This window comes from Malaclemys terrapin, chromosome 23, assembly GCF_027887155.1.
Source record: "Malaclemys terrapin pileata isolate rMalTer1 chromosome 23, rMalTer1.hap1, whole genome shotgun sequence".
Taxonomy (NCBI): domain Eukaryota; kingdom Metazoa; phylum Chordata; order Testudines; family Emydidae; genus Malaclemys; species Malaclemys terrapin.
The window spans coordinates 11,133,876-11,153,597 of record NC_071527.1 but is presented as its reverse complement, the minus strand read 5'-3'; the positions used below and the strand labels follow the sequence as shown (position 1 = coordinate 11,153,597).

General features: G+C 50.7%; 1 protein-coding gene across 1 annotated transcript in view; it reads left to right on the top strand.

Moving 5' to 3' along the window:
* The first annotated feature begins 11,930 nt into the window (after positions 1–11,930).
* The window catches only part of LOC128828175 (syntaxin-binding protein 2-like), a 45,614-nt gene continuing 37,822 nt past the window's right edge, over positions 11,931–19,722 (top strand). Inside the window, exon 1 of the mRNA XM_054012606.1 lies at positions 11,931–12,012. Coding sequence (XP_053868581.1) covers positions 11,976–12,012 — 37 coding nt within the window. The 5' untranslated portion in view covers positions 11,931–11,975. The remainder of the gene's footprint in view (positions 12,013–19,722) is intronic.

The window sequence follows — 19,722 nt, the reverse complement described above, 5'->3', positions numbered from 1 at the left end:
ATTTTAACTTTGAGAAGCTACGTTCCCCACTAGCTATGTTAAAAGAATGCGTAGAGCTATAAAAATGTTTGGAAAACTGTCTGTGAGTTTATTTTCACAAACAAACTTCAGGACTTCTTCAGGAGTGGAATGTTTCTTAAGTTGTCTTGAAAAAGCCTGAAGCTCACCACACAAATCTGAGGCATCAATGTCTTTTGAATTTTCATGAGTCAATGCCGACTCCCGTTTTATACAAAATTCTCTTATCTGTTTTGCTGTTTTGTTTTGCAATCTGTGAATATCATATAGAAAGCCAAATATTGACTCTAGCTGCTGCATATGTTGAAATCTTTCGTCAACCGAGTGAACAGCAGTATCAAGGACTGCGAAGTAGAAATTCACTTTGACCTTTTGTTTTGGGTTCTGAATGGGTGTGTCTCGTCCTTCAGACAAAAACTGCTGTTTCTTTTGCCGAATACGAACTGGCTCTGGTTCAAATTCTGTCGGAAAGTCTATTTCTTCAGCAAGCTCAAGAGCATCTCCCAGTGTTCTTTTGAACCCTTCAGCACTTCTGAATAGTTTTAGTTTGCAGCAGTTTTTGAATAGCAGAATGTAGGTTCAAGTTCTTTTCCTGAATCTGCTTAGTAGTGAGGTTAATCTCGAAAAGGATGTTATACCACAAAATGGGTGAAGTCACAAATTTGAACTTGGAAAGGCCATTTGCAAGAGCTTCTGCATCTGAACGTGCCGTATTGCCAGATGATCCAGTAAAGGTAGTATCATCAGAAATTTCAATCAGGACATCAAAGAGGCTTCAAAGCATCAATGCGACTCTCCCATCTTGTCTGACTAAGTGGTTTCACAGTTAGAGAATTCACATGGCGAGTCAGAATCTCCCAACGGCATGTTGAGCCTGAGAAAAACACATAAACACATTGCACCAGGTCAAACAGCATCTAGCAGCATCCAAACAGCATCTAGCAGCATCACTGCTAACCAAATTCAGAGAGTGCTTGCCTCCAAACAGCATCTAGCAGCATCACTGCTAACCAAATTCAGAGAGTGCTCACTGCAAGGAACGAATAAGGCCCTAGGATTGATTTCCATCATTCTCCTTTGCACACCACTGTCTTTACCCTTAATATTACTCCCATTATCATAGCCTTGGCCACGTACGTTTTAAACAGATAATGTCATTGTTTCAAGCTCTTGTAGAATAATTTCAGTCATAAATGCTCCAGTCATCTCCTTCAGTGGTATGAAACCCAAAAAATGTTCCTTTATGAGCACTTCAACATTATCTTCATCTACAGACTTTTCCATATCCACAAAACGAATGATCGTCATTTGTTCAACATAACTCACATCTGGTGTACAGTCCAGTATTATTGAAAAGTATTTTGCAGAATGGGCAGCGTCTACAAGTTTCTTTTTAATGGCATTTGCTAGGATTTGAATCAGTTCATTCTGCGTATTTTTTCCTAAGTAATGAACCTCTGTTTCATGATCAGTTATTTTACATAGATGCTCCTTCATGACTGGATCAAACAAAGCTAGGTATTCAACAAATTTTAAAAAGTTTCCATTACCTGGAGTGTATAATTTTTCATTTCTACCGTGGCCGCAGAATGCTAAATTTTGCCCACCGAGAACTCTCACTAAAGCAATCTGATGCTCTAATATTTGTTGCCAATATTCTTTTTCCTTGATCACACAAATTTTCTTTGATAGTTTTCCCTTTTTTCAATCATAATTCAAGTTCTTTCCAATTTTGAAAGCATTCCAAATGTTCTGTACTTCTTTCATGTGAAGAGAGAATTGAAGATATGTTTTTCCAGTACTTTGAACCATTTTCTGTAAAGTGATGTACAAATTGCCTGATTTCTAAACAACTTGCAGCAAAAGCAAAACACAAAGTCCTTCGACACAGAATATTGTAACCAGTTTTGATGAATTTCTTCCCCATTAATGAGTTTCCTCTTGTAATGCTAAGCAGAGAATTTTCTTTTATTTCCATGCTTAGGGAAGGGAAATTCATGAACTTGTTCGGGTCCATGTTCCACAAGAATTTTCCGCACACTCTCATCACATCTGGGCCATGAAGCTGGGTCCCCATACTGTAACTTGTTTGTAACTTCCTCATCCTCTCTTCCTTCTACTTCATTTATTTCAATTTCTGCATGTCTCTCTGAAGGTGAATAAATTTTCTCCACTTCCATATCAGTCTGATGCTGTGAGCTGCCTTCATCTAGAAGTAAGTTTCCATCATCTTGAGTTTCCAAACTGCTTTTTTGTGGATGTGAGCTACCCTCATCCATAGGCGCTGACTCCATCGGTGCTCCGGGGCTGGAGCACCCAAGGGAGAAAATTAGCGGGTGCTCTGCACCCACTGGCAGCCAAGTGGCGAAGCGGATCACCAGCCTGCAGAGGGCGCGCCAAGGCTGGCAGAGCTAATTCCCATGGACGACCAGCAGGAGGTGCCGCAGGGGTGAGTCCACCCTGCTACAGGCTCTCAGCACCCCCACGATACAAACTGTCCAGCAACCCTGCCTCTAAGGGAAAAGGTGCACTCAGCCCCTGTGGCCCATTCAGCCCCTTGCTGCTCTGCAGGGGCTGTCACCGAGAGGCCCAGATACAGCCTGAGGCAACAGTGGGTTTGTGATATGGACGCTGGGGTGGAACCCCACCCCCGAAGTCTGGGGCCTCCTAGGCTTTCCCATCCACCACTTGATTTCACGAGCGTCAGTGGGGGATAAAGCCCAGAGTCTGAGCTATTCTGACTGTAGCCAGCAGGGGACAGCAGAGGGCAGCATATCCCCCGCCTCCTCATGACCACAAGGACACTGACAAGAAGATTTCGAATGGCCCCTAACTTTGGGTGCCCACGTTGAGACTCCTGGGGTCTGGATTTCAGAGGTGCTAAACACCCGCAGCTCCCAGCGGGGCTCGTGGGCACTTAGGGTGCGTCTACACTGCAGTTACGTGCCCACGGCTGGCCCGGGCCAGCTGACTTCGGCTCACAGGGCTCGAGCTGAGCAGCTGTTTACTTGCAGTGCAGATGTTCTGGCTTGGGCTGGAGCCCGAGCTCTGGGACCCTCCCACCTCGCAGGGTCCTAGAGCCGAAGCTCCAGTCTGAGCCCCAAAGGCTACACTGCAGTTAAACAGCCCCTTAGCCCGAGCCCCGGGAGCTGGAGTCAGCTGGCCCAGGCCAGCCGCGGGTGTGTAATTGAAAATCAGCCCCCAGCCATCTCTGGGTGGGCACCAAAACCTGAAGCATCCAGTGCTGGCCATTTACCCCCTACTGAATCCCTGGACCTGAACTTCATGGGCGAGGCCACCTTGCCTGGCCTGCGTTTGGCTCTAGGCTGCATCTCCTGGGAGCCTGGCAGGTCCTCTAGGTTTGATATATCCTGAGGGCAGCACATGGCTCTGGGAAGGCTCAGTAATTGGATGAGTCTGTTCAATTACAGGGATCTGCTTCTAGCCAGGCCAGCATGAGGCAGTTGGTTGCGTTTTGCTTGGGTCTGTAAAACAAAACTAAATCAAAGGGGCTGGTGGAAGCGGCGCAATGAACATTTAATAAGAATCAGTGGCAGAGCTAACGGTGGGCTGGGGGGCAACCACCCCCATCAGCAGCCATTAGATATACATGTGGTGCCTTTTCAAGCCAATAGGTATAACTGAAGGTGGAACCACCAATGACCCAGTGGCCTCCTGGTTCCACCACTGCTCAAAATGTAGCTCTGCTGATGCTAAGAATCCGGAGTCTATTGAGCAGGAACATGGGACAGACAGCACCCTTGCTTGGAGAACCCATGCTTTGCAAAATGAGACATGGACTTTCATTCACCCTGCACTGAATTGCAGCCACTTCTGGGGTGGAGCGCAGTAGCTGCATAACAACATACAGCAACACTGCACAGGGATTGCTCGCCCAGCACTGAAATGCAGACATCTCTGGATGGAGCACAGCTGATGTGCAACAGCACTCAACAACACTACGCAGGGATCACTCACCCAGCACTGAAATGATGCCACCTGTGGGGTAGGAATGCAGCAGCTGTTGAACAGCCACAGAGCGACACTACTCACAGTTTAGAGCAGAGTGTGAAGAAGACTCTCACTTCCATTCGAAAGCTCTGGGGGAGTTTACAGAAACAGAACATGCTGTTAACCTGAGCTGAACAGCAGCCAGGACACAATAGATTGGGTCTGCACTGTGGGTAACCAGACAACAGCTCTGCCAGGAGGGATTTGTTCCGATTGATGGAGGGAGGGATGGGGCAGGGAGCCAGTCAAGCCTGGGGAACAAATTCCTTTTCCGGGACACTTTGCTCCAGGATCTTGGATCCCAGGCTCTATGGCCATTAATTACTGCACCACCCAGCTGGAAGGGAAGGGCTGGGACAGGTCTCTGCGCTCCATATGTCACAAGCAGACAAGGCAGAACAAACCATGTCACAGAATAAATCAATTGCATAGCCTGGACTAGAACCCAGGAATCCTAACTGCCAGCTCTCTGCTCCAACCATTAGACCCCACTCCGCTTGCAGTCAGGATTGAACCCAGGAGTCCTGATTTCTAGGACCCCCCCCCCCCGGTTTCTCTAACCCAGTGGTTCTCCACCAGGGTTACGTGTGCCCCTGGGGGTACGCAGGGGTCTTCCAGGGGGTACATCAAGAGGCTACATAAAAAGCATTAGCAAAGTCAGTACAAACTAAAATTTCATACAGACAATGACTTGTTTATACTGCTCTATATACCATACATTGAAATGTAAGTACAGTACTTATATTCCAATCAGGGCCGACAAGGGGGGGGAAGCCGGTACAAATTACCGGGGCCTGGTGATCCGGAAGGGGGCCCGGCTTCCCCGGCTTTCCCCGCTCTCAGCCCTTGCTGTGGGATCTGAAAAAATATTTTCACCGGGGCCCGAACCAGCTGTCGGTGGCCCTGATTCCAATTGATTTATTTTATAATTATATGGTAAAAATGAGAGAAAGCAATTGTCAGTATTACTGTGCTGGGACACTTTTGTATTTTTATGTCTGATTTTGTATGTAAGTAGTTTTTAAATGAGATTAAACTTGGGGTACGCAAGATAAATCGGACTCCTGAAAGGGGTACAGTAGCCTGGAAAGGTTGAGAGCCACATCTCTAACCCACTAGACCTCCCACTGCTCCCACAGCTCCGGATAGAACTCAGGAGTCCTGACATCCAGCCCCCTGCTCTAACCATTAGACCCACTCCTTTCCTGAAGCTGGTGATAGAACCCAGGAGTCCAGACTCACACCCCTGTACGTTGTGTGCATAATAGTGATGTGACTAGAACCCAATCTCTGCAATTGGACAGAGATACTTTGCAGTGTGCAGCTTTGCTTGGCTCATGGGGCCTTAATGGAGAAATTCTGTAGCCATTGGGTGCCCTCTGGTGGCTGGAGGTAGCTCAGTGGGACTTAGACATACAGTCCGTGCTGTGATATCCAGGGCTGATGAAGGCCCTTACTCAGGCAGAGCTCACTTAGGGCAGCTGGACAGTCAGCCCCATGGTGAGCTGCGGACTCTGGCCACCGGGATTGGATGCCTGCAGGGAGATGTGACCAGAAGTTAATGGGGCTGGGAGCGACCTTAGCTCCGGCAGCATCCCCTCTCCTGCTGCCAATGAGCAGCAGCAAGGGGCAAGTCTAACGACTGTGGATCAAACATAGGCCCTTCAGCACCAGAGACCCAGGCCTCTCTCTTGAGCCAAAGGAGGAGATCCCTTGGCTGGAAATCAGTAGCAGGTTGTTATCTTAAATTGCCCACTAGGGGGACACATGCACCAAGCCAGGGCAGCTTTGGGCCAGCCCAGGGTAGAGGTCCATGTAGGATGTGCCCCAGCCAGGGCCGGCTCCAGGCACCAGCGAAGGAAGCAGGTGCTTGAGGCGGCCCATGGAAAGGGGTGGCACGTCCGGGCCTTCAGCGGCAATTCGGCGGCGAGTCCCTCAGTCCCCCTCCTCCTCTTTGAGCTGCTGCCAAAGTGTCGCTGAAGAGGAAGAGAGGGAGCGAAGGACCCGCCACCGAATTGCCGCCGAAGGATGAAGCGGCGCGATTGAGCTGACGCCGAAGTGCCGCCGATCGGCTTTATCTTTTTTTTTTTTTTTCCCCGCTTTGCTGCTTAGGGCGGCAAAAAAGCTGGAGCCGACCCTGGCCCCAGCCCCCGTAGAGTTGCATCAGCTGCTGCCATATAGCTGCCAGCTCCCAGCAACCGTGATGCCCAGCAAGGCACTGGGCAGTGCATTGCTAGTGCCCGTTGCAGCTGTTCACCAGGCTATTGGGGAGGGAGAGAAGGGTGAGGATGAGCCCCCCCACACCAGGGGAAGGGCTGGGTTGGCTGGAGGGGCCTGGCTGGCAAAGTTTTGTTTGAAATGATTGACAGTTTCAATGCTCCTGGGATTTTCTCAGATTAGAAATGATGGCCCAGGTGCCTGGAGCTTCGTTACAGGAGGTCGCACCCAGTGTGTTTCTGTAAGCCGGGCCACGCATCTGCCGGGCCCTGAGCCCCCACTCCAGAAATCACAGCACCAGGAAAGGTTGATGGGAGTGGATGTGACCAGAATCATAGAATCATAGAATATTAGAGTTGGAAGGGACCTCAAGAGGTCATCTAGTCCAACCCCCTGCTCAAAGCAGGACCAATTCCCAGCTAAATCATCCCAGCCAGGGCTTTGTCAAGCCGGGCCTTAAAACCTCCAAGGAAGGAGACTCCACCACCTCCCTAGGTAACGCATTCCAGTGTTTCACCACCCTCCTAGTGAAATAGTTTTTCCTGATATCCAACCTGGACCTCCCCCACTGCAACTTGAGACCATTGCTCCTTGTTCTGTCATCTGCCACCACTGAGAACAGCCGAGCTCCATCCTCTTTGGAACCCCCCTTCAGGTAGTTGAAGGCTGCTATCAAATCCCCCCTCATTCTTCTCTTCTGGAGACTAAACAATCCCAGTTCCCTCAGCCTCTCCTCATAGGTCATGTGCTCCAGACCCCTAATCATTTTTGTTGCCCTCCGTTGGACTCTTTCCAATTTTTCCACATCCTTCTTGTAGTGTGGGGCCCAAAACTGGACACAGTATTCCAGATGAGGCCTCACCAATGTCGAATAAAGGGGAACGATCACGTTCCTCGATCTGCTGGCAATGCCCCTACTTATACAGCCCAAAATGCCGTTAGCCTTCTTGGCAACAAGAGCACACTGTTGACTCATAGCCAGCTTCTCGTCCACTGTGACCCCTAGGTCGTTTTCTGCAGAACTGCTACCTAGCCATTCGGTCCCTAGTCTGTAGCAGTGCATGGGATTCTTCCGTCCTAAATGCAGGACTCTACACTTGTCCTTGTTGAACCTCATCAGGTTTTTTTCGGCCCAATCCTCTAATTTGTCTAGGTCCCTCTGTATCCGATCCCTACCCTCCAGTGTATCTACCACGCCTCCTAGTTTAGTGTCATCTGCAAACTTGCTGAGAGTGCAGTACACACCATCCTCCAGATCATTAATAAAGATATTAAACAAAACCGGCCCCAGGACCGACCCTTGGGGCACTCTGCTTGAAACCGGCTGCCAACTAGACATGGAGCCATTGATCACTACCCGTTGAGCCCGACGATCTAGCCAGCTTTCTATCCACCTTACAGTCCATTCATCCAGCCCATACTTCTTTAACTTGGCGGCAAGAATACTGTGGGAGACCGTATCAAAAGCTTTGCTAAAGTCAAGGAATAACACATCCACTGCTTTCCCCTCATCCACAGAGCCAGTTATCTCATCATAGAAGGCAATTAGGTTAGTCAGGCACGACTTCCCCTTTGTGAATCCATGCTGACTGTTCCTGATCACTTTCCTCTCCTCTAAATGTTTCATAATTGATTCCTTGTGGACCTGCTCCACAATTTTTCCAGGGACTGAGGTGAGGCTGACTGGCCTGTAGTTCCCCGGATCCTCCTTCTTCCCTTTTTTAAAGATGGGCACTACATTAGCCTTTTTCCAGTCATCTGGGACCTCCCCCGATCGCCATGAGTTTTCAAAAATAATGGCTAATGGCTCTGCAATCTCACCCGCCAACTCCTTTAGCACCCTCGGATGTAGCGCATCCGGCCCCATGGACTTGTGCACGTCCAGTTTTTCTAAATAGTCCCGAACCACTTCTTTCTCCACAGAGGGTTGGTCACCTTCTCCCCATGCTGTACTGCCCAGTGCAGCAATCTGGGAGCTGACCTTGTGCGTGTAGACAGAGGCAAAAAAATCATTGAGTACATTAGCTTTTTCCACATCCTCGGTCACTAGGTTGCCTCCCTCATTCAGTAAGGGGCCCACACTCTCCTTGATTTTCTTCTTGTTGCTAACATACCTGAAGAAACCCTTCTTGTTACTCTTAACATCTCTTGCTAACTGCAACTCCAAGTGTGATTTGGCCTTCCTGATTTCACTCCTGCATGCCTGAGCAATATTTTTATACACCTCCCTGGTCATTTGTCCAATCTTCCACTTCTTGTAAGCTTCTTTTTTGCGTTTAAGATCAGCAAGGATTTCACTGTTTAGCCAAGCTGGTCGCCTGCCATATTTACTATTCTTTCTACACATCGGGATGGTTTGTTCCTGCAATCTCAATAAGGATTCTTTAAAATACAGCCAGCTCTCCTGGACCCCTTTGCCCTTCATGTTATTCTCCCAGGGGATCCTGCCCATCTGTTCCCTGAGGGAGTCAAAGTCTGCTTTTCTGAAGTCCAGGGTCCGTATTCTGCTGCTCTCCTTTCTTCCTTGTGTCAGGATCCTGAACTCGACCATCTCATGGTCACTGCCTCCCAGGTTCCCATCCACTTTTGCTTCCCCTACTAGTTCTTCCCTGTTTGTGAGCAACAGGTCAAGAAAAGCTTTGCCCCTAGTTGGTTCCTCCAGCACTTGCACCAGGAAATTGGCCCCTACACTTTCCAAAAATTTCCTGGATTGCCTGTGCACCGCTGTATTGCTCTCCCAGCAGATATCAGGGTGATTAAAGTCTCCCATGAGAACCAGGGCCTGCGATCTAGCAACTTCTGCTAGTTGCCAGAAGAAAGCCTCGTCCACCTCATCCCCCTGGTCTGGTGGTCTATAGCAGACTCCAACCACGACATCACCCTTGTTGCTCCCACTTCTCAACTTTATCCAGAGACTCTCAGGTTTTTCTGCAGTTTCATACCGGAGCTCTGAGCAGTCATACTCCTCTCTTACATACAACGCAACTCCCCCACCTTTTCTGCCCTGCCTGTCCTTCCTGAACAGTTTATATCCATCCATGACAGTACTCCAGTCATGTGAGTTATCCCACCAAGTCTCTGTTATTCCAATCACATCATAGTTCCCTGACTGTGCCAGGACTTCCAGTTCTCCCTGCTTGTTTCCCAGGCTTCTTGCATTTGTGTATAGGCACTTAAGATAACTCATCGATCGTCCCTCTTTCTCAGCATGAGACAGGAGTCCTCCCCTCTTGCGCTCTCCTGCTTGTGCTTCCTCCCAGGATCCCATTTCCCCACTTACCTCAGGGCTTTGGTCTCCTTCCCCCGGTGAACCTAGTTTAAAGCCCTCCTCACTAGGTTAGCCAGCCTGCTGGCGAAGATGCTCTTCCCTCTCTTCCTTAGGTGGAGCCCGTCTCTGCCTAGCACTCCTCCTTCTTGGAACACCATCCCATGGTCGAAGAATCCAAAGCCTTCTCTCCGACACCACCTGCGTAGCCATTCGTTGACTTCCACGATTCGACGGTCTCTACCCCGGCCTTTTCCTTGCACAGGGAGGATGGACGAGAACACCACTTGCACCTCAAACTCCTTTATCCTTCTTCCCAGAGCCACGAAGTCTGCAGTGATCCGCTCAAGGTCATTCTTGGCAGTATCATTGGTGCCCACGTGGAGAAGCAGGAAGGGGTAGCGATCCGAGGGCTTGATGAGTCTCGGTAGTCTCTCCGTCACATCGTGTATCCTAGCTCCTGGCAAGCAGCAGACCTCTCGGTTTTCCCGGTCAGGGCGGCAGATAGATGACTCAGTCCCCCTGAGGAGGGAGTCCCCGACCACCACCACCCTCCTGCTCCTCTTGGGAGTGGTGGTCGTGGATCCCTAGGACAGTGCATCTTTTGCCTTCCAATCAGTGGAGTCTCCTTCTGATCCCTTCCCTCAGATGGGTCATCTAGTCCACTCTCCGCATTAGCACCTGTAGAGAGAACATGGAAACGATTGCTCCCCTGTATCTCCATTGCTGGTGCATGGACGCTCCTCTTTCTTCTTCTGGAGGTCACATGCTGCCAAACCTCCTCACAATCCTTCTGTCCCTGCTGCGCCTGCTCTGAATCTTCAGAACATTGTGGCCGTAGAAGCATCTCCTGACGTCTGTCCAGGAAATCTTCATTTTCCCTTATGCAACGCAGAGTCGACACTCGTTTCTCCAGCCCTCGAACCTTCTCTTCCAACATGGAGACCAGCTTGCACTTTGTGCAGACAAAGTCGCTTCTGTCCTGCGGAAGAAAGACAAACATGGCACAACCTGTGCAGGTTACAACAGCTGATCGCTCACCTTCCATATCACCGTCCTCTTAAGAGCTTCCTCAACTGTTGCAGGAACTACTCAGAGAAACCTGCAGATGAAAGCCTCAGTGCGCTCTCCCCAAGCGAACTCCCAGGCAGACTCCCGCTGTTAGCCTCTGCTGTTCGCCGCTCAGCTGGTTCGCTGCTGACTGCCCTTATATACCAGTCAGGCCCACTCAAGGCCCAGCTGGAACAAAGCACTCCCAATTCACACTTTTCAAACAAACAAGCAAGCAATCAAGCACACGGTCAAACTGACCAACAGTCCCAGCAGCAGACACTCCGATACTCACCAACACAGCCCCCTTAATGCAGCACTTCACAGAGCTCTGATCAGAGTGAGGGTAGCAAGGGCCCTGGCTTGGGGGCGGGAGTTGGAGGGTGAGCAGCCCGGGGATAGGGAGCTAGTTGGAGTTGGGGATGAGGGGCCTGGCGGTGGCAGTAGGGGTTGGCTGGAAAGGGGGGGGGGGCAAGAGACCTGGGTAGGGTCTGCTGGTTAGAGTTGTGGGGGTGAGGGGCCCGGGAAGGGGGCAAGGGGCCCAGCGAGGGTGTGGGGAGGCTGGGTGGAGGTGTGGGGCAAGGGGGGCCAGCTGAAGGGAGAAGACTGGTTGGAGTGGGGTGAGGGGCCTGGCTGAGGGGGCTGGGTGGAGGTGGGGGGTGAGGAGTCTGGCTGAGGGGGGAGGCTGGATGGAGGCAGGCAAGAGGCCTGACTGGGGGGAGGGGGGGGTTGGTAGAGGTCGGGGGCAAGGGACACTGCTGAGGGGGGGGCACTGGTTGGAGGTGGGACTTGCATCCCAGTGGGGGGCCTGACCGCAGTGTGCTGAGGCCCCACTACCCCAACCCTGTCCTCGCTTTAACCCTGCCTGAGGCCCCCGCCTCCTGCATGACTAGGTGGGGGTTCAGTGGAGACCTGCATGGCCCTGTCACCAGGTGCCTGCCCACTGGTACCCAGGCCTGGCCCCCCATAGCCCCAGAAGTGGGGGGCTGCAGCGTTCGGCCGTCATCAGCCTTGCAGACATCGACCCACCAGCACCCCAATTGCTTTATACTAAAATCAGTCACTGAGGGGGCTGGGCCCCTCCATCAGTGACACTAGGGGGGACTGGGCCCCTCCATCAGTGTCACTAGGGGCCGTCGCCCAGTGTCACAGACACTCCCCAGAGCACGGCAGGGAGAAGCCAGGGCGCGCACAAGGGCAGGGGCAGAACCCAGGAGTCCTGACTCCAGCCCTGCCCCGCACACAGCTGAGTCCCACTTCCATCCACAGGGCTCGAGGGGGCGTGGCCCCGGGCTCGGCGGGAGGGGCTCAGAGGGAGTGTGGCGTCACACTCAGTGGGCGGGGCGAGTTCCTTGCCCCCGCCCCGCGCTCAGACCCGGAAGCGGCAGCGGCCCCGGGACAGCAGGAGGCAGAGATGGCCCCGTCCGGGCTGAAGGCGGTGGTGGGCGAGAGTGAGTGCGGGGCCGGGGGGTCTGAGCCCGGTCGGGGGCAGGGTCCGGTCGGGTGTGGGTCGGGGGGGCCAGGGGCCAGTTGGGGGGCCCTGGGAGGGCGGGGCGGGGCGCTCTAGGAGTCAGTCGGAGCAGAGAGCTCCCCACCCCCGCCTGCCTGTCACACACCAGGAGGGGGAGGAGGGTGTCTGCCCCACCACCAAGGGCCGCCCACTTTCTGTCGGGGTGACTCCTGCCCTCACATTTCCCTGGCACCCCGACTGCATCTCTGCCCCGTCACCCCGCCTGGCTGCGCAGCCTCTGACAGAGGACTCCCTAGTGGCCAATGCTGCCTGATGCCCTGTGTGTGTGAGGGCTGTTTGTGGTTTCCCCCCACCTCTGCACCCCAAAGGATGATCGGGAGCCCCCCCAATGACCCCCAGCCAAGTATTGGGTGAAAGCTGCCCCAGCGCAAAGCCGAGTTGCCAGAGATCCTTGAGCAGTGCCCAGGCTTTGCGTCCTCGCTCCTGGAGGGGCACTTCCTGCTTCAGAGCTCGCTTTAAGTCAGCTTCTTAAACTCTCTGGCCTGTCCCAGGACAGGTCAAGCTGCTGAGCTGGAGGGATCTCCGCAATAGCTAGGCAGGATCCGGGGACTGAAATCTGCTTCTGTGCACTGTTGGGTTCTTTGATCCAGGCCTCTGTGTCTTAGATTGATGGCTGGCCCCCATTGCTGTGGTATTAGCCTCACCATCTCCCGGCTATTATCCCCTTTGTGCAGAGGGGCAGTTGAGGCACAGAGAGACTCAGCAACTTGCCCAGGGTCACACAGGGAGCAGAGAATTGTGGCAGAGCAGAGAATTGAATCCATGGTGTCTCAGATCCAAAGCTCGCACTCTCAAATCCTCACCCCTGGGCCATCCTTCTTCTCTTGCAGCTGCCTCAATCCTGTCTGTTCTGTGTGGATGTTAAATGTCCTGCTGCGCTTTGTGAGGTTTTGTCCTGGTGTTCTGTGTGGAGGTCGTTGTGCTGAGCCCCAGAAGTGGCTGCATTTTACATAGTTCATAAAGAAATATAGCAATGTTTATAATTATTATTAAAGTCTCAGTCGCACCAGGCCAAGAGATTAGGCAAGCGAGCCGTGGGCTCCGAGTTGTGTATTGCTCAAGGCCGCACACAGGCAGCCACTAAACTCTGTGCCAATTTCCCCATCGCTGAAGAGGAGGTGACAATTACCCTTTCGGGTGGTGGTGGAAATTTAATCCCCTGCTGCTTCAGTCTGTATAGCGTATTCGACATGCAGGGCACTTTACAAGTGCTGGTGGTTGTTGCTTTCACCACCACTTTCTAGTGCCTGTCCATGATGGATCATCCAGGAGTGGTTTCCCATTGATGTAACATCCAGGATACAGGAGGGATAAGGATCTGTCCTCCTTATGCCATCTCCTTAAGCTCCCCTGCAAACCGTGCCCTGCTTGGGTTTGGACTGGGGAAGCACCCCAAGGCTCAAGACACAGGTAGAGGGAGACATCTGGTGATTTTTCAGGTTTTGACCCAGTTTAAGCACCACGTGGGGGGGAAGAGGAGAAACTGGCAAGAAGTTATAGGCTAGCACTGATCCCATAGTCGGTCATACAACAGATGCCTGGACAACTCATTCGTTCATCTGACACCCCTGTGAGGGAGGTGGATAGAGATTAGAGCTATGCTGGGCAGAGAAACCACCAGGTGAAGTTAGGATTTGTGAGATATTGGAAGCTGTGTGAGGCAGGGACTGTCTCTTTTGTTCTGTGTATCCAGCGTCTAGCACAGTGGGGGCCTGAGCCAGCTCTGGGGCTCCTGAGTTAGGTGCTACTGCAATGCGTATAGTAGGTATACCAGGCAAGGGAGCTCCACTGCCAGGTCTCTTCCAGAGAGCGGATTCTGACATAGCTGTGCAGGCCTCTTTCCAAAGGCTTTGCACTGCGGTCGCCTTGTCTTTCCTCTGGAAAGATCCAGTAAGATCAGCGCCTGATGCTCCAGTTAAACAGCCATCTGGGGAATGCTTGAAGGCAGAGCATTGCCGTCTTGCGTGCTTTATCACTGACATCAAATCCAGAGGCCTCTCCTTGCGTCTCAGTAGAGACTGAATACTGAGCAGCTGAGATTAGGTGCCCTACGTTGATGTAGAGAGGTGTCATGCCACTAAGGCCTTGTCTGTGTTTGGGATTTAGTTCAGCAACCAGGAGCTGGTGTGGTGGTCCTGGTATGAAACCCACAAATGAGGAGGAAAGCTGTGATTTGCACTGCTTGAAATGCAGGTATAGCACAGTTTGCTCCCATGCAAATTTTCTTGGCTATTTTTGTCTGTTACACCGTTTTCCCTTTACCAGCTGTCTTGTCTCCTTAGACTGTCAGCTCTCTGGAGCAGGGACTGGCTGCTCCTCTGTCTGTACAGTGCCTAGCACAGCACCAGTTCTTGGCTGGTCCCCAGGCACTACAGTACCCATGATCCCTAGCTCTCATCTAGTGCTTTTCGTGAGTAGAGTGCAAAGCACTTTGTAGAGGAGGTCAGTATCATTGTCTGCCTGTTACTGATGGGGAAACTGAGGCAGAGAAAGGGGACGTGACCTGCCCTGGGTCACCCAGCAGGCTAGTGACAGAGACAGGAATAGAACCTGTGTTTCCTGAATCGCATCCTGTGCTTTCTTTCCTTGACCATACAGCCTACACTTGGTCTTTACACCTGTTGCTAGTCACCAACGGCTGAATCCCAAGGATAAACCAGGCCTAAAATTTGATCTTCCCAAAATATCACACAGAGCATTTACTGACCTCTTTCCCCCCCCCCCCTCCCCGATTGGTTGAAATAAGCAAAGAGTAAATTATGGGATGCTGTATGGGCTTCAACTGTAGGGTCTCTGTAATGTTGATCTCGTGCAGTGTAACAATTACGCATGGTGCAATTTGCTTCTTGTTTGTAACCGGTTAAGGAGAAATGGGTCACACTTTGTTTTAGGACTCGGTTTTGAAAGGGTTATAAATAAGATATTTGAATGAATGGGTAACCAGTTACAGAGTCTACTGGAGTCTACAGAGTGTACTTTCACTGGGGCGCTTAGCCATCTGACACATGCTACTCACGTCTAACATGCTTATAACTTCTGTTAACCTGTTGTATGTAGAACCTTAAAATCCAGGCTGTCTGAAAGGGGATTATTTGCAGTTAGCTGTTATGTCCTTCTTGGTTTTGCTCTAACTACTTTCCTGTAGAAGAAAGAAGGGCTTAGTCAGAAGCATTAACATTAAGTGACGTCGGCTGCTAAGAGGCAGAATTCAGCTGGAGAAAAATGAGTAAGCAGCAGACAAAGTAATCCACATAGCTTAGGTTCCTGAATAACAAGAATGGACTGTAACTTTACATTCTCTCTGTTGGGGAAGGCGCGGCAGTTCTTGGAGAGCTGGGGAAAATATCTTTGTTTTTTCAGTTGTTTGTTCCCTTTGGAAAATTCCATAACTTGCGAACACTGCTGTGTTTGCTTGCAGCAGCTGTTATCAGAACCAGGTCACAAAGGGAACGAGGGGAATGGAGGGAGAGTTTGGAGCGAATGTTCCTTCCAGTCCTGTGGCTAGCAAGCAGCGAGCCTGCGGGATTCCTAGCAGTGCTAGACCCAGGAGTGAGGAGCCCGGGCTGGGTATCTGCACAGGGAAGAACATTTGTAGCCAGATGCTGGCAGAGGACGATGTGACTTCACTTAACAGGATGTCAGCAGACTGGTGCCGGAGTTCCCCTTGTCCACACAGCAAAGCATTGCACACTTGGCCAGGCGCAGCAGAGCCTGATGCACTTGCCACTGCTGGAGCTGGGAGACCCCAGGAGCTCAGGTTCTGTTGTGGGCTGGAAGGTTCGAGGATCGGCGTGAGTCAGATGCCAGGCTAGCTCTAGACTGACTGAATAAAGCAGCCTTTGAGTTCAGTGCAAGGCAGCCTTAGGGAGAGGAGAGAGTGATCCAGCGCGGTCAAACCTCACTGCAATAGGGAAGTACTAATGCCTTTGTCCGAGGCACTGGTGAGGCCTCATCTGGAGCACTGTGTCCAGTTCCAGTCACCTGTGTTCCAGGGAGATGAATTCCAGCTGGAGCAGGTGCAGAGAAGGGCTACTAGGATGCTCAAAGGAATAGAGGAGCCTGAAGGAGCCTGGCTTGTTTAGCTTAGCACAGTGCAGGTTGAGGGGGATCCCTCTCAAAATACACTGGGGGGGGGGGGGGGGGGGATGGATGCCAGGGACAGGCAGAGCTAGTGAAGCTGATGGACCGTGTTGGCCCAAGAACTAATGGGGATAAACTGGCCAGGAGTAAACTGGCTGAGCTTCCACCAGGCCCTGGAGAGGCCAGGCTGCAGCCTGCTCCATCTAACGTGGAGGACAGCCCATTTCTCCTGCTATGTGGTGGCAGCAGCACAACCCAGCTTCGCCAGGTGCCACAATCCCCCAGCAACCAGACGCCATGGCCTCATGGCATACTACTGCCTTTCTGCAGGGCGGCAGGCAGAGAAACCTGAACTCTCCTCAGCCCAGACTGTAGCGCTGTAATCACCATATGCTAGTCCCAGACTGCCTTTCCCTGGAGCTGGAGACAGAGCCTGACCGGCAGCATCTGAGCTCAGATCAAATCCTACGTCGTGACACAATACAAACAGACCGGACCTGGCTCCTCCAAGCCCTGAATTTGGGTGGAAAGAGATCTCCAGACTCTCACTCAGTTCCCCTTCTCCCGTTTGTGACAGCCACTCTGAGCAAACTCACAGAACCCCAGAGAGGTTCCCCCTTTGCTAATTACACAGGAACATCAGAGAGGCAGGAGCCGCCTGGCTCCATGAGTCCAGTACCGGCTATTGCAGGCTGCCCTATCATCCAATCCTCTTCAGAAACTGATCATGCTCCATCGCCAAGCTAGCTAGGTTCTCTCTCCCCATTGCACCTATTGGGACGCTGTTCAAGCCATCAAACCCTTAAAAATTGGGAAAGCTCCTCGCAAGGATAACTTGAATGCAGAATTGTTCAAGGTAAATCCTAAATTAGCAGCATCTATCCTGGCCTCTCTATTTACATCAGTCTGGGAAAGGGAAAAAGTGCCAGATGAGTGGACCAATGGGGTTATAGTGAAGATACCAAAGAAAGGAATCATAGAACATTAGGGTTGGAAGAGACCTCAGGAGGTCATCTAGTCCAACCCCCTGCTCAAAGCAGGACCAATTCCCAACTAAATCATCCCAGCCAGGGCTTTGTCAAGCCGGGCCTTAAAAACCTTTAAGGATGGAGATTCCACCAGTTCCTAGGTAACCCATTCCAGTGCTTCACCACCCTCCTAGTGAAATAGTGTTTCCTAATATCCAACCTAGACCTCCCCCACTGCAACTTGAGATCATTACTCCTTGTTTACTGAGAACAGCCGAGCTCCATCCTCTTTGGAACCCCCACCCCTTCAGGTAGTTGAAGGCTGCTATCAAATCCCCCCTCACTCTTCTCTTCTGCAGACTAAATAACCCCAGTTCCCTCAGCCTCTCCTCATAAGTCATGTGCCCCAGCCCCCTAATCATTTTTGTTGCCCTCCACTGGACTCTCTCCAATTTGTCCACATCCCTTCTGTAGTGGGGGGACCAAAACTGGACGCAATACTCCAGGTGTGGCCTCATCAGTGCCGAATAGAGGGGAATAATCACTTCCCTCGATCTGCTGGCAATGCTCCTACTAATGCAGCCCAATATGCCATTAGCCTTCTTGGCAACAAGGACACACTGCTGACTCATATCCAGCTTCTCATCCACTGTAATCCCCAGGTCCTTTTCTGCAGTACTGCTGCTTAGCCAGTTGGTCCCCAGCCTGTAGCGGTGCATGGGATTCTTTCTTCCTAAGTGCAGGACTCTGCACTTGTCCTTGTTGAACCTCATCAGATTTTTTTTGGTTCAATCCTCCAATTTGTCTAGGTCACTCTGGACCTGATCCCTACCCCCCAGCATATCTACCTCTCCCACCAACTTAGTGTCATCTGTGAACTTGCTGAGGGTGCAATTCATCCCATCATCCAGATAATTAATAAAGATGTTGAACAAAACTGAGCCCTGGGGCACTCCGCTTGATACCGGCTGCCAACTAGACATCGAGCTGTTGATCACTACCCGTTGAGCCCGACAATCTAGCCAGCTTTCTATCTATCTTATAGTCCATTCATCCAATCCATACTTCTTCAACTTGCTGGCAAGAATACAGTGGGAGACCATATCAAAAGCTTTTCTAAAGTCAAGATATATCACATCTACCGCTTTCCCCATATCCACAGAGCCAGTTATCTCATCATACTCTCAGTGATTGTAATAACTGTTGTGGTATCACACTTTTATCAATGCCAAGCAAAGTATTGTATAAGATCATAGTCCAACGTATATCCGAGGCAGTTGATCGTGTTCTCAGAAAAGAGCAAGCTGGTTTTCGGAAAGGGCATGGCTGTACAGATCAGATCTTCACTGTATGAAACATAATAGAACAGTGCTTAGAATGGCAGTGGCATGCAACTCTACATAAATTTCATAGACTTTAAGAAGGCTTTTGATAGCATTCACAGGACCAGCCTGTGATGGGTTGGGTCACAGAGATCCCTCTGGGACTGTCACCTGATGTGCTGAAATTACCTCCGAGCCTGTTTTCCCTGCCAGCTTGGGAGTCCAGAACCCTGCCTTGTTGAGCCAGACACGCTAGTGTTGTTCCCCACCCCCGCCTCATCAATAGAAAAGTACAAGGATTAAGATGGATTCCAGTAGCATGTGACATGGTCACATGTCACTGTAAGACCCCTAGTTTCCATTCTTCCTGGGTTGGCCCACAAGTACACAAGAAGGTTTAATGGTAAATAAACCATTTACAATCAATTGTCCTAGTTGATGGGAGCCATCAAGATTCTAAACCACCATTAATGGCCCACACTTTGCATAATTACAATAGGACCTCAGAGTTTTACTTCATATTTCTAGCTTCAGGTACAAGAATCATACATGCATACAAATAGGAGCAATATAGTCAATAGGTTATAACCTTTGTTATGATACCTTACAGAAGACCTTTTGCATAAAGCATGTTCTAGTTGCATCATATTCATTTTCATAAGCATATTTCCATAAACATATGGAGTGCAATGTCACACAGCCTGTTGCGCATTCTGCGGGCATATGGAATTCCTTTCTGTATAATCATCATCAAAAGCTTCTATTTCAACTTTTCATGCAGTGTTGATCACAGCGATCTCAGTTTTGAAGTCAAAACAGGAGTACCTCAGGGGTATGTCATTGCCATTGACTGGGTAATGCGATGTACAACAGAAGACATGCCAAGAGGCATTAAATGGATACTCTTCTCATCCCTTGAAGACCTGGACTTTGCAGATGATGTCGCTCTCCTATCACATACCCAACACCATATACAAGAAAGAACTACTCTATGCAGCACATTCAGCCAGCAAATTGGACTGAAAATCAATCGCAATAAGACAGATATCCTGACCTTTAATATTACCTCACCATCACCAGTATGGATAGAGGATTATATTCTCACCAATGTAGAAGCAGTCACATACTTGGGCAGCACCATCAGCCAGGATGGTGGAACAAGCCAGGACATCTGGAACAAAATCAGTAAAGCCAGGAAATCCTTCAGGAGCTTAAATACAGTCTGGAAATCGTCAAAATACAACACCAAAACCAAACTCA